This window comes from Poecilia formosa, unplaced genomic scaffold (assembly GCF_000485575.1).
Source record: "Poecilia formosa unplaced genomic scaffold, Poecilia_formosa-5.1.2 Scaffold24, whole genome shotgun sequence".
NCBI lineage: Eukaryota > Metazoa > Chordata > Actinopteri > Cyprinodontiformes > Poeciliidae > Poecilia > Poecilia formosa.
Window position 1 is genome coordinate 730144 of NW_006799963.1, and position 12088 is coordinate 742231.

Below are 12088 nucleotides of genomic sequence, written 5' to 3' on the forward strand. Positions count from 1 at the left end.
ATGATGAAGTCTCTATAACCAAAATGGCATTTCAAAAAATTGTGATTCAGCTTAGACGAGGAAAACAGGCCAAAGTGACTGGTACTGCAGGCGTCAAAACCTGTGCACCGTTTCTCAAAATGGCGGCTTTTCAGTGACATTAAAAAGGAACGTCTATTTGATGATTGTTGTCGAAATGGAAATTATCGCGCTCGTTTTAGTTTATTGTGCAATTAAATGAATTAGTGCTCACTGTGAGACTTAATGACATCACTTTGAGGTTAGGGGTTGTAAAAAAAAACAAAAAAAAAAAAACAAAAAAAACACTTAAAGCTGTGGTGAAGTTTCATCTTCCAGCAGGAAAATGACCCTAAACATTCAGGAGTTAATTCAGATCTAAATTTCATTGAGAATCTATGGAAAACCTGAACACTGCTGTTCACATACACTCTCCATTAGATCTGATTAAACAATCGGGGTTGGGGGAAAAAACAGCAGCTATGATTGCAACAATCTATAAAGCCTCGGGTCAGGAGGACTGAAATCATATATAGGGATGTCGCAACAAAAATAAATGTGTGAATCCATTTTCTTTTTCACAGTAACGCACCTCTTTGCATTGGTTGCTTGTGGTTGTAACGTTACATAACGGGGGGTGAGTGTGTGTGAATACACAAAGCAAGGGAACCAGGAATCATTCGTTTGAACCGACTTCGCGATTATTCATCTTGGACCAATGTTTCTGCACATCTGCAAACACGATGACACGCAAGTACACACGAATGCGTTTATGTAACTCTAAGAACAAACACACAAACGGCCACAAAATAAAGCTCATGCCCATTCAAGGTCGCCAGAGACTTTAAATCAAATCGGCTGTCAGGTTTCTCACCCTCGGAGCATTCTTCAAGTCCATCTGTTTTCCTTTCATTTTCTTCTCCTCCGTCTCCCTTTCCCTTTTCATTGATCCGAGATAAATCCTTGCGGGCTTCCCGGTGGCTTCACAAAAGAATGCGACGGCGAGAATATCCAGTGGGGGGGAAAGGGGCATTTACGCTATTCCTGTCGGCCACGAGACGCACGGGGTTGTTACGATAATGGATGGAGTTTGCTGGGCACACAAGGACGCCACACTTGATGGAGTTCAGCGGGTCGCCAGTTCACAACCTCTGTCCACTCTGAAATTCCACACGCATACCAGCGGGGCCGACAAGAAAAACAACACCTAATGTATCACACAATCACAGCTGAGAATCGTGTCAGAAGAGGGGCGAGAGGGGCAAAAGTAGAGCAAAACGGGAACAGAATGAAACGAGAGAATCACAGTGAGTACTTTGTCCCAGCTCAGCAACATAGTAATGAAATACATGCAGTTTTTTTTTTATTTAAAATGAAAAAAAAACTTGTCCCAATCTCCAAAAGTAAAACACAATATGGAGTCAAAACAGGAAGCAAATGCTCGGAACCAAGAGAAACGCAGGCCAAGAACAGGAAGTATTAAGTGGAAGTGTGCTGGACTGTTGCTCAGGTGAACCGCATGTGCCGGCCTGTCTTCTACTTTTCGTGTTTTTGCATCTTGATCACGAAGGACCCAAAACACGTCGGCTCTGCAAACACTCCCACATACGTCACTCGGGATGTCGACAGCAGTTTTTGTGTAGCAGAAACAGAGATTTTTGTTCCATGTTTACACAAAACATGCAATGTCAACACGCCGAATGCCCCGTCTCAGCCGAACTCATGTTTGTTTGCTTAACATGTGAAAGATGCACTTTGCATTATGACGTGCCTGTTTTAACAGATTTGCCCCAAAACGTCACACTTAAATCTGCCAATTAATCATTGAATCATTGTGAGAAAAGTACAAACTACCTTGACAAAAAGAAAAGGTAAGCTGGCTTTCTAGGAGAACGTGTAGACACAAAACAAAGAGCAACTTTTTTTTTTTTTTTCCGATCTTTGGTGTCTTGCCTCGTCTTCTGTCTCCGAAATGCAAACATAAGAGATGCAAACAAAGACAACTCAAGTACAAACACTAATTCCTGCCTAATGATGTCTTCTGTGTGGGCTCCTTCAAGACGGTAAACACGACACAAAGACTGACAGTTTAAAACCCCTTTTAGGAGGAGATAGCCGGGCTGGAGTGGAGGCGCACGCATTCTTTCTCATTGCTTCTGCCTGTTTGGAGGACCTTACTGAGCCTTGCACAACTTTGTCACAATTTTGTCAAGACGAAAACACAAACCCCAGGTTATTCTATCTGGCTTTTATAAAGATAAATACAGGGAGAGAGTTTTTCTTGTTTCTTTTTTTTTTTCCCCCAAAGAAAAATATTTTAATGTAACCCTTATGACAGAGTATGGGGGCAAAAACATTAATTATGAGAACAAAATTATAATAAAAACAGAACATACCTGTAATATTACAAGAATAAATTCGCAATAATTTCAGAAAAAGGACCTAATAGCAAGAGAATAAAGTTGTATGACAAAAAGTCACAATGTTATGAGAATAAAATTGGAAAATAAGGAAAAAAGTTGTAATTATGAGAATGAACTCATTATGTGAATAAAGTCAAAATCCAAGAAAAAAGCCATTACATTATGAGAATAAAGTCCTACTATGAGAATAAAGTAATAAAATACGAGAAAAAAAGTCAGAATTAAGAGAAATTATGTGAGTAAAGTTGTAAAATATGAGAAGTTGTAATTATATGAGAATAAACTCATTATGTGAATAATGTTTTTAAAAAGCCATAATATTGAGAACAGAGCTGTAATAATATGAGAATAAACTTATAATGACAATAAAATCATAAAATGAGAACAAAAGTCAATTATATGAGAATAAAATGTATGCGAGTGTAAATGCAAGCCACACTTTTCAGATTTTAACTAATGCATGATGCTCCATCCACTTCACAGTGATGCGCTGATCTATAGTCCTACTAAAATACATTCATGTTTGCGAGAGCAGCAAAGAAGAATGTGAAAAAGCTCAAGGCATATGAGCAACATGCACTGAACGAAATGCAGAAAAACAAAACTGATGCGGCAAGTGAAGCTGAAAGCCTGAAGCTGAAAGAAAAAAAGAGCAAATTCTTGTGTGCCTGCAGTCAGAGGTGATAAATGGGAGCAGCAGCTCCTAATCTGATATCCCTGCAGGGTTATCAGCCCGGTGTAGAGGAGTGTTGCCAGCAGGGAGTGCGCTGCATTTCGCCTCCTTATCTGGTCGCACTCCTCCATCCTATACGCCGCTATCGCCCCAGACTGGAACTGTAGCCGGTGCAGACGTGGGAACTGATGGGTGGAGAAGAGTCGGCGGAGGGAGAAGAGCGTCGCGAGTCATGTAATCTCTGTACTTAGCCCCAATCTCAGCTGCCATCTCGTCAAGTCGGAGATTTATGGCGTGAGAGGGAGCGATATGATCGGGATGCGAGGGAACAGGGGGTGGAGGAGGGACGTGCGCACCCAGCAGGGTGGGGTGGGGAGAGTGGGGTATGACAGAAATAACTGACTTTAAAGTCAGATACAATCTTATTTATGACTTCTGCAGCTTGGAGATCCTGTAATCAAAACGCAACAGAAAATGGTTGGACGAAGGAGCCGTTCTGTTACACTGCATCCTTTCAGAGAAACATGCAGGCCGACTGGAAAAGACATAATCTGGTTAACCAGAGAAGTTTCCTACATCAGTCCTGTTTGTTTCTGGAGGCAGCTTGTATGTTTTTGCCAGAGAGTCTGACAACCAGTACAGTCTAAACATGAGGTATGGGTAGGGGGGGGAAGAGCTCCGAAACCCTGAAACTCAATAAGCCGAATTATTTGTATGTCTTGGGCCATTCTTCAATTTCTCAGCAAGTTCAAGTGAATCTGAAGCTGCAGTGAAATATTTTACGCCGTAAACAGTTAAAAACAAACAGAGGTCCGCAGTTTGTTAATTTGACTTTTTCTTCGCGGACGAGCTTAAAGTGCCAAGTTTATGTGTCTGGTAAGATCCTTCACTCCGCTGTAAAATATCCTGAATTCCTTCTGCTTCAAGCGTTCTCGTTGAAATGATGGGTGGCCCTCCGCTCTGCTCTCTGAGGTCTTGCAGGAAGTGTTTCAAAACGATTTGGCGAAACATTTTCCAAAGCTACCTTCTGTTTCAAACAATCGACTCTTTGGTCAAAGCCAGCTAATTATTTGATCATGCTGGGGCTTTGGGACAAGTTTTGCTGCAAAAGGAAGTGGCTTACCTGGGCTTAGACGCTGAGAAATGCAGCCAGGCATCACAAGACAAGCAAAAAAAAAAAAAAAAAAAGCAGCCATCTAATAAGGGCACTTCATTTCTGAATAAGCTGCGAGTGCTGCTGGGACGTGGCTAATCTCTCTTAAGCTTTTTTGAGTTGTTTGCCTTTAAAGTTTGGGAGGTAAGGTGGGGAGAAAGCGGTTGTTGACTTAGGCCAGAGGACCAGTGACAGCTCAGCTATAGCCACGCAATGAGGTGTGCAGAGACTGAAATGAGACAGAGAAAAGAGAAAATGGAGCTGAAAGCGATGACAGACAAGAGCACAAAAGCACAAAATCGTTTCTGAAGTTTTGCTGCAGACGAAAGCCATGAAAAAAAATTCATTTCCTAGACAACGAGAAAACCCAAAGCCTGACAGCAGGCGGGAGGCTTGAACCACTTGAACAGAGAGGCAAAAGAAAAATCTTGAGACAGAGATTTGCTTGCAATATTCTTTGCTTCTTTTCAAATCCAGACTGAACTTGGAATGGAGAGTTACAAGAAAAGTCCAACAGGTCCAGTAATTGTAAATCCAATTCAGACCAAGTTATAAACAAAACTTCTGAGTTTAAAGGACGTTTAGATAATAAGGCAGTGCAAAAAGAAAAAAACATGTGGTGTACATTTGTATACTTTACCCTGATATCTATAAATACAGAAAATCAAGTGGACCTTTCAAAGACTCCTAACTAGCAGACTGAGTTTAACTCAGTAAAAAAGCCAGTTGTTCTGTGAAGGCCTCAGAGGTTTGTTAGAGAACATTAAAGAAAACTAAGAGCATCATGAAGACCAAGGAAGTGCTGCGGTGAAATTAAAAAAAGGGTTGGGTTGAAAAACAGAGGGCCGAACACAAGATATCTACAAAAAGAATAGAAAGCCTTGCATCCTTTACTTACTTTGTGTTGGTCCCTTGCATAAAATCCTAACAAAATACACTGGAAATTGTAGTCCAAACAAGATGAAGTGTGGATAGGTTCAAGAGGTATGAATATTTTTGCAAAGCATTGGACACAATGACTGTGCTACCAGCTAAGGAGGTGTTGTGATGAAGTAAACTCCATCCAGAGATTAAGACACTGTCCTCCTATTCTCCGAGATCAAGAAACGAGTCCATTAGGTCCAGAATGGATCTATGGTCCATCAAGTGAGTTCTCCAGGGTTTTCTTCCAGCAGGACACACCAACATCTACAGAAAACTCCCCAGGAAAAGTCCAGATCAGATGCCCAAACCAGTTCAACCGATTCCAGTAAAGCAGTGACTTTACTTTTGATGGTGGACTTCCTCCCACTACCTACAAGAGGAAGTCCAGACACCCGACAGAGGAAGCTCAGTCCAGCAGACTGCATATTGAGACGGACAACACAGGAACAACATTTATAGCTTCTTCTGTGACCTATTAAACCAGCGATTTCTCAGAATCTTTGACTCAAAGAAATGACAAGGTAACAGCTAAGCCACAACTTTCACTCCTCAAAGCAACATACAACATTCTGCGTACCGACCATCATATGACTGTTTCTTTGAAAATCCCCATTCATTGAGAGCAGTCACCTTTAACCTACACATCATCTTGCATATTTACTGTTTGTAGACAATTTTGTTATGTTTTACGATGAAGCTAGATAGACCAGTGGCCTCATAAAAATATAAAGATTGATGTTGACAGATATGTTTCAGCAAAAAGTGAGAAACTGAATACTACAATACCTTTCCCTCTTCCTCTTTCTAAAACAAGAGTAGCATCACGTGTTGTCACACTGTGCCAAAAAAAAAAAAAAATCCACAAACAAGTGAAAGCAATTTCAAACAATAGTTAGGAGTGACCAGTCCTCTTTTTTTTCCCCTTGAGGACGCCGGTCTGTGTTCGGACATGTTTAGGGTTGCATGACTCATGCAGTCCAGTGTCACTCAGACCTCAGTGGAAAGCAGGACGTCCACAAGGCAAACAGTGATGCACGTGCTATTCGAGGAATGAGGATGAAAACGGAGCTGGAAAATGTGTTTCTGCTGCCCCAATTCTAAGTTTTCCATAACTTGTTCAGCTTCCCCCACCTCCTCCTCCTCTTCCTCTTCCTTGTTTTTTCATGGCCAATTCTTAAAAAGTGATGACGACAAAGGCGAACGGATGACTGAACAGCAGGTCCACATGAATCAGTGGGCTAAAGAGGCATATGGTGTGCAGAAAGCACATTTAAGACCGCATGTAGAGCATGGGCCCGAAAATCTATCGGTGCCCCAAGGGAATATCTTCAGAAACTGAGCCGTCTGTCTTTGTTACAACCTCACTTGACGGTGATACACACGTCAGTTCAAGCTAAAACGAAATCAAAGTCACCTAAAAGTCAACCTCATTTAGTCAATTTTGCCCGACTAAATGAGCGAGTGACAAGCAGTCGTGCTCAGACATGTCCGTTAAACAGAGAAAGAAAAGGAAATTTGTGTTGATCACAAACCAGTTAGTTCAAAATGTGGCGTACCGCATACAATTAGCAGTCAAAATAAACAGCTTTACTGTAGCTACTGCTATCTTTCCAGAAGTTGTGCCCACAATTAATCTTACAGAAAAATCACCTGGAATAAGATGGATGAGCAGTTAATATGCTACCTGCAGTAGATTAATCTCTTTGCATCTATATTTAAAATAAACCAATTTCGGTTGGTCGTGACAAATCAGGACCAAAGAAGATTTCTGCCATCTGAAAGCAACTGAAAGGCGGATTAAGTAATCACTGTTTTATGAAAAACCATTTTTAAATTTGCTCTCTGTGTTTTTGTTTTTTTCCCCAAAGCAGCTCATGATTGTCTATGGGAAACAGTGATTAGAGGTGGTGCATCGCCATTGATCTTCCCCAGTGAAACATGCCGAGAACTGAGCGAAACGCAACAGAAAGACAATAAGGTGGTGCAAAATTCCATAAATTTGGCATTTTCTATAACAACTATAATGTTTTTGCTTTTCGTAGTTCTTTCGGTTTTCAGACAATTGGTGCCACACTGAGTCCAGCTTCCATTTCCTGTGTAAATAACCATTTACTTTAAATGTAATGACAGTTTCAATGTTCATAAAGTAGCATTTGCTCAAGCGCTGTTTTACTCATTTCCCTTTTGACGATTAAGTATTTTCAAGATGGCAGACCTCCACTTTGGCCTTGGTCCGTCTAGACCAGACAACCCACTAATCAGGATTTGTATTAAACGAAGATACCAAGAAACTTATCTAGTGAAGGTAGGACATTAACTCCTTAAAATCAACACAAGCACACCAACTCCCATGTTTTATGCTTGGCCTACACTGATTAGCTTGTTACAGTGTCCCTCTCTGAGCAGTATTTGCCAGATAAGCAGCTCCTCTTGCGTGTGTCTCTTAATCTCGCTCCACATTATTCAAACCAGCTCAGACGGATTGTTTGGCCCCTTCACTTTTCTTCCTTTCATTTATCTTAATTCTAATTTGTAGTTTCACTCTGGCCACACATGATATCCAGATTTTTGGACAATAACAGGGACCACCCAGAAGTGTTTCAGGCCTCCTCCTTCAACAGCTCCCTCTCTACGTCGCCCCACAGTAATGGCTCCGTTCGACCAAAAAGACGCATTAAAATCTAATCGGGACGGCAATGACACACAGTAGTCGTGCGCAGCTTTATTTGCAAAGCAGATGGAAGGCCTTGGCCTGTCCGACATTAATTACAATCACATTCGGAGAGGAAGCCGTCCCTCCTCCAGGGCGGTCAGGACTTTGTGTACGGCTGGAGGAGATGGCAACCTAATCCCCCAGGTCACCGCAGAAATCTGAGGGAATTGTCAAAAGATGCACAGGATGTGATTAATCAAAGTAGGGGAGCCAGATGTGCAGCGGCACAGGAGTATAAACCAAAACCTGCACAGCAGAGGAAGAACAAAACCACAGACACACAAACACCACACTGCCACCATCACACCAGACTCCCACCTCGCTACCCCCCCCGTGGCCCCTGCCGCCCCCCTACAGAAGCCTACAGAGGGGGTTCGATATTTGAGACCAAAAACGACGGCTTCCATCTTTGTGGATATCTGGTTTTCATCACGGCATATTGCAGCACCAACACCCAGAGGACCAATAAGTGGAGAAGTATTTTGGATGTCGGCCACTTCAGCCTAATTCTTCTCATCACAGGAAGAATAGAGGGGCTATTTATGGTTTATACAGGTGAGGAGGAAAACATTTTTAGAACGTCTGGTCCCACGAGGAGGGCAGGAGGGGTGGGGGAAACAAAACTCCAAAACATAATTCTGGAGTGGTGAGACGTTCCCGCTGCTCTGATGGCCAAACCATGACAATACCTTCTGTTCCCAAGAAGAATGCTAATCAATCTGGTTTCAGACCTCCTCTTCCACTGGCCTGCGACTCTGGCAGGACCTCTGTTTATCTTCCAGAGCTCTGTTTAGAGTCTCCCAGTAAACACTGGAGCTGCTAATGGAAGGAAGGGCTTTGAGCTTTCATGTTCCAAACTCGTTATGATTAAAGTGTCCCTGTTTATCATGCTGGGGGCTAATTAAAGACCAATCCGCTCGGAGGGGAAACACAAACAATGCGACGCAATTTACGCACAGAAAAACCCGCAGCTTTTTAGCACTGGAGGTCAAGATCAGGAATAAGCCTTTATATACAAATACCAGTGGTGGCGGTTGATGGTTTTGCCGAGGATACTGGGTTTATTCTCCCGCTTTAAAACATACATCACGGAGCAGATTGCACAGCGAGACTGACCACAGAATTTCGGTCCCATAAGTGAACGGAGGAGGGCAAATTTATCCGGAGCAAGGACGCAACAATAAATTACCCAGAAACAATACGAAGCTCATTTGTCCCACCGCATAGGAAATGAGTGAGTTACTCGCTCCCTTTGTGGTGTGCGCACACAGTGGGGGAGTTCATTATAAACTACTACACTGTGAAGGAAATGCAGGTAAAGTGAGGCATCAGGGTAATTTGGGACAGGAAAGGTAAAAAAAAAAAAAAAAAAAAAAAAGCAGACCCAGTGAAGACCCTTGGCTTGGTTAAGTGAGCCAACACAATGGTTTGGTAGTTTATAACCAAAATCAAATAGTCATTTTGGTCACTTGTGATCATTAAATCACATTATATAACTGAGGAGACGCCGCATCATGTCAATCCCAAAATTAGGAATCGAGATGTGCTTTTATTAAGTACATTTCATGAGACAATAGGTTGATAAACTTTGCATTACCAGTGAACGATATAAAAACATGAATGATGTAATAATGGTGTATCGTAGCAAAAATATATGCTTTGTTTAGTAATTATAGAAATCCTCTTTTCCAAAATAAGCTCATTTGATGAAGCCAATTGGGACAATATGCTTCTAGAAATCGTTTTTCAAGCATATAAGATAGAAATGAATTTCTGCTATCCCTCATAAAACACTGAATATACAGCAACACAGAGACATAAACATGCCTAAAGACTGCCTTTAAGTTAGATGTAGTAAAATAGAACAGGGATATTCTCATTTCTATATTTGGATGACTACTTCTGTAGTCCACTGCTACAACAATAATTTTTGGGAAATGACTTAAATCATTTTGGACGGTGAACCTCCATGAACATGATCATCAAATGTATTTAGTTTAGTAATCCAGTTTAATTATTTTCACAGTGACAGTCTGGGGAGCCATGTCGTCTTGGTCCGCAAATTTCATGCTCCCCTCGTCTTCATGTAGATGCTGATTCAACTTTGTTGTAGGGCTTAACACCTGACCACACGGCCGAATGTGTCATTACTGTGTTTAAGGACTACGGCATCTCTGTTTTTGTTTGGCCAGCAAATTGGTCTGACATAAACCCAAACAGAAAGTCTATAGTTGAAGCAATCTGGACTTACTGGATCAGCAAACTCACAGGCTGATCACATTCATGCCACATTGCAATTATACAGTAATTCATGCAATAGGAGCCCAAATATCGAGTATACAGTGAAGTATCTGAACATATTTTTCCATGTGCTCATATTTCTGTATTAAAACTTAAAAAATAAATAAAATGAGTGTAGTTTGTGTTTTCTCGTTGATTCAAATTTGGTTTTTCCAGTTCTGGAACTAATAAATGATTGAGCTGAATTTCCAAAATAATTGAAGATACGACTTGTAGATGCATGGAGGTGTAGCCTCTGCTTGTACACGCTCGTTGTCTGTTTTTATTCTTTCCATCTTAATGTAAGCAGAACATTATTACATCCTGAACATGGACAGTCACAAAGAGGAAGAAAGTGCAGGAGGCGCCGAAACATCATGGAAAATTAGTGGAGAAGAGAACAAGTGGGGAGAGGGGAGGAGGAGAGAGAGAGAGAGAGCGAGAGAGAGCAGACCTCAGCTGGGGAAAATATTTATAAAGGATATGAGAATACAGTCACACTACAGACTCGATGAGAATCAACAATAACCGTTTTACAGCTTTAAAAAATGGACCGCAGCAACAAAACATCCCAAATGATCAAACATGTCCCTTGAAATTGTGACGCCGCAGGCTGAACATGTAGACATAAAGTGAGCCGATAAACCTGAAGCAACAAAACCTATATGACGCGCGATTAGTTTTTACTGTCAGCTGAGTTCAGAAGGTGTATTCATCAATAACGTCCCTAACGTCCCATCCTACACGTGCGTAATGGCGCGCCGTGATGGAGAGCCAAACCGCGGAGCAGGTCTACAGGTGGACGAGGAAACAGAAGTGCTTCTTAAAGTAACAGGTGGCCACCTTTGCATCCGTGTCCTAGTATTTCACTCTTAAATTACATTTTACGCCTCTCAGTTTTCTCTTCGATTCCCAACAACAACAAAAGACGCCTCCAAGCACAAACAAAAGATATTTTCACTGCACTCACCTAAGTTAACGAAGCTCATCACCATATCCGCGTCGTTCAGGAAGGCCGTTTCTTGATACGTTGCCAGAGGAGGGCTCTGGGTGGCCGGAACGGACTGGTGTCTCTCCAGCGCGCCTTCCACTTGGCTTTTCTCCTCGCTCGATAAAGTTTTGTACAAGTCCAACATGAAAAGTGGAGCGGAGTTGTACTTTCCGTGGGACAGATGCGGCCGCGGTCTGTGCGGCAGCCCCAGGACGGACAGGATTTCCTTCTGCATCTCCCTCTTTTCGTGCGTCCGCAGCCTCCGGTGGACGAAGCCCGGCTGCCCCTCGCCGATGCCCTCCAGTGAGTAGTGACTCCCCGCCGCCGCGGACGTGCAGTAGTAAGCGCTCCACCACACTCCGACCAAGGCAAGCAGGCGGCTGGTCATGGTGTTGTCCCCCGCTGTGCTCTCCGGAGTCCCCCGACTGAGCCTGGCGTGGAGTTTCGGTCGCCTCTCCGAACGCGAATCGCGCGTAATGGTAGCCAAAGTCCACCCGAGAACGGCGCTCAGTCGAAACGATTGATCAAAAGCACGGCAGAAGTCCCGTATCAAGCCATTTGAAATACTCACTAAAGGAAAATACGCATAATAGCACCGCTCCCGCTTTCATTTCTGCTCCCCGCAGCGCGCTTTGCTGCTCCAGGATAAAGTGCACCATGTGAGAGTTTATTCTGAGCGCTCCGCTACTCTTCGGTCAGTGGACACACTTCCACAAACAGAACTGCGCCTCTGGTTGAAGCCATTCTGCTGAAGCGGACACATTCACTCCCGGAGTTGATGACAAAAAGAGAGAGAGGGAGAGAAAGAGAAAAAAAACGGGGTCTCAGCGGCGCTCCAACTCCTACAGGTTGAGTGTCAGAGTGTGGAAAGAATCAGCAGGTTGCAGTCCATAATATCTCTGTGCGTGTGAATTCCTGCCGAGTGTGTGTGTGT

General features: G+C 42.8%; 1 protein-coding gene across 1 annotated transcript in view; it reads right to left on the reverse strand.

Moving 5' to 3' along the window:
- Positions 1-12088, reverse strand: part of LOC103135299 (bone morphogenetic protein 6-like) — a 49621-nt gene extending 37533 nt beyond the window's left edge. Inside the window, exon 1 of the mRNA XM_007547951.2 lies at positions 11134-12088. Within this exon, the coding sequence (XP_007548013.1) occupies positions 11134-11542 (409 nt within the window). The 5' untranslated portion in view covers positions 11543-12088. The remainder of the gene's footprint in view (positions 1-11133) is intronic.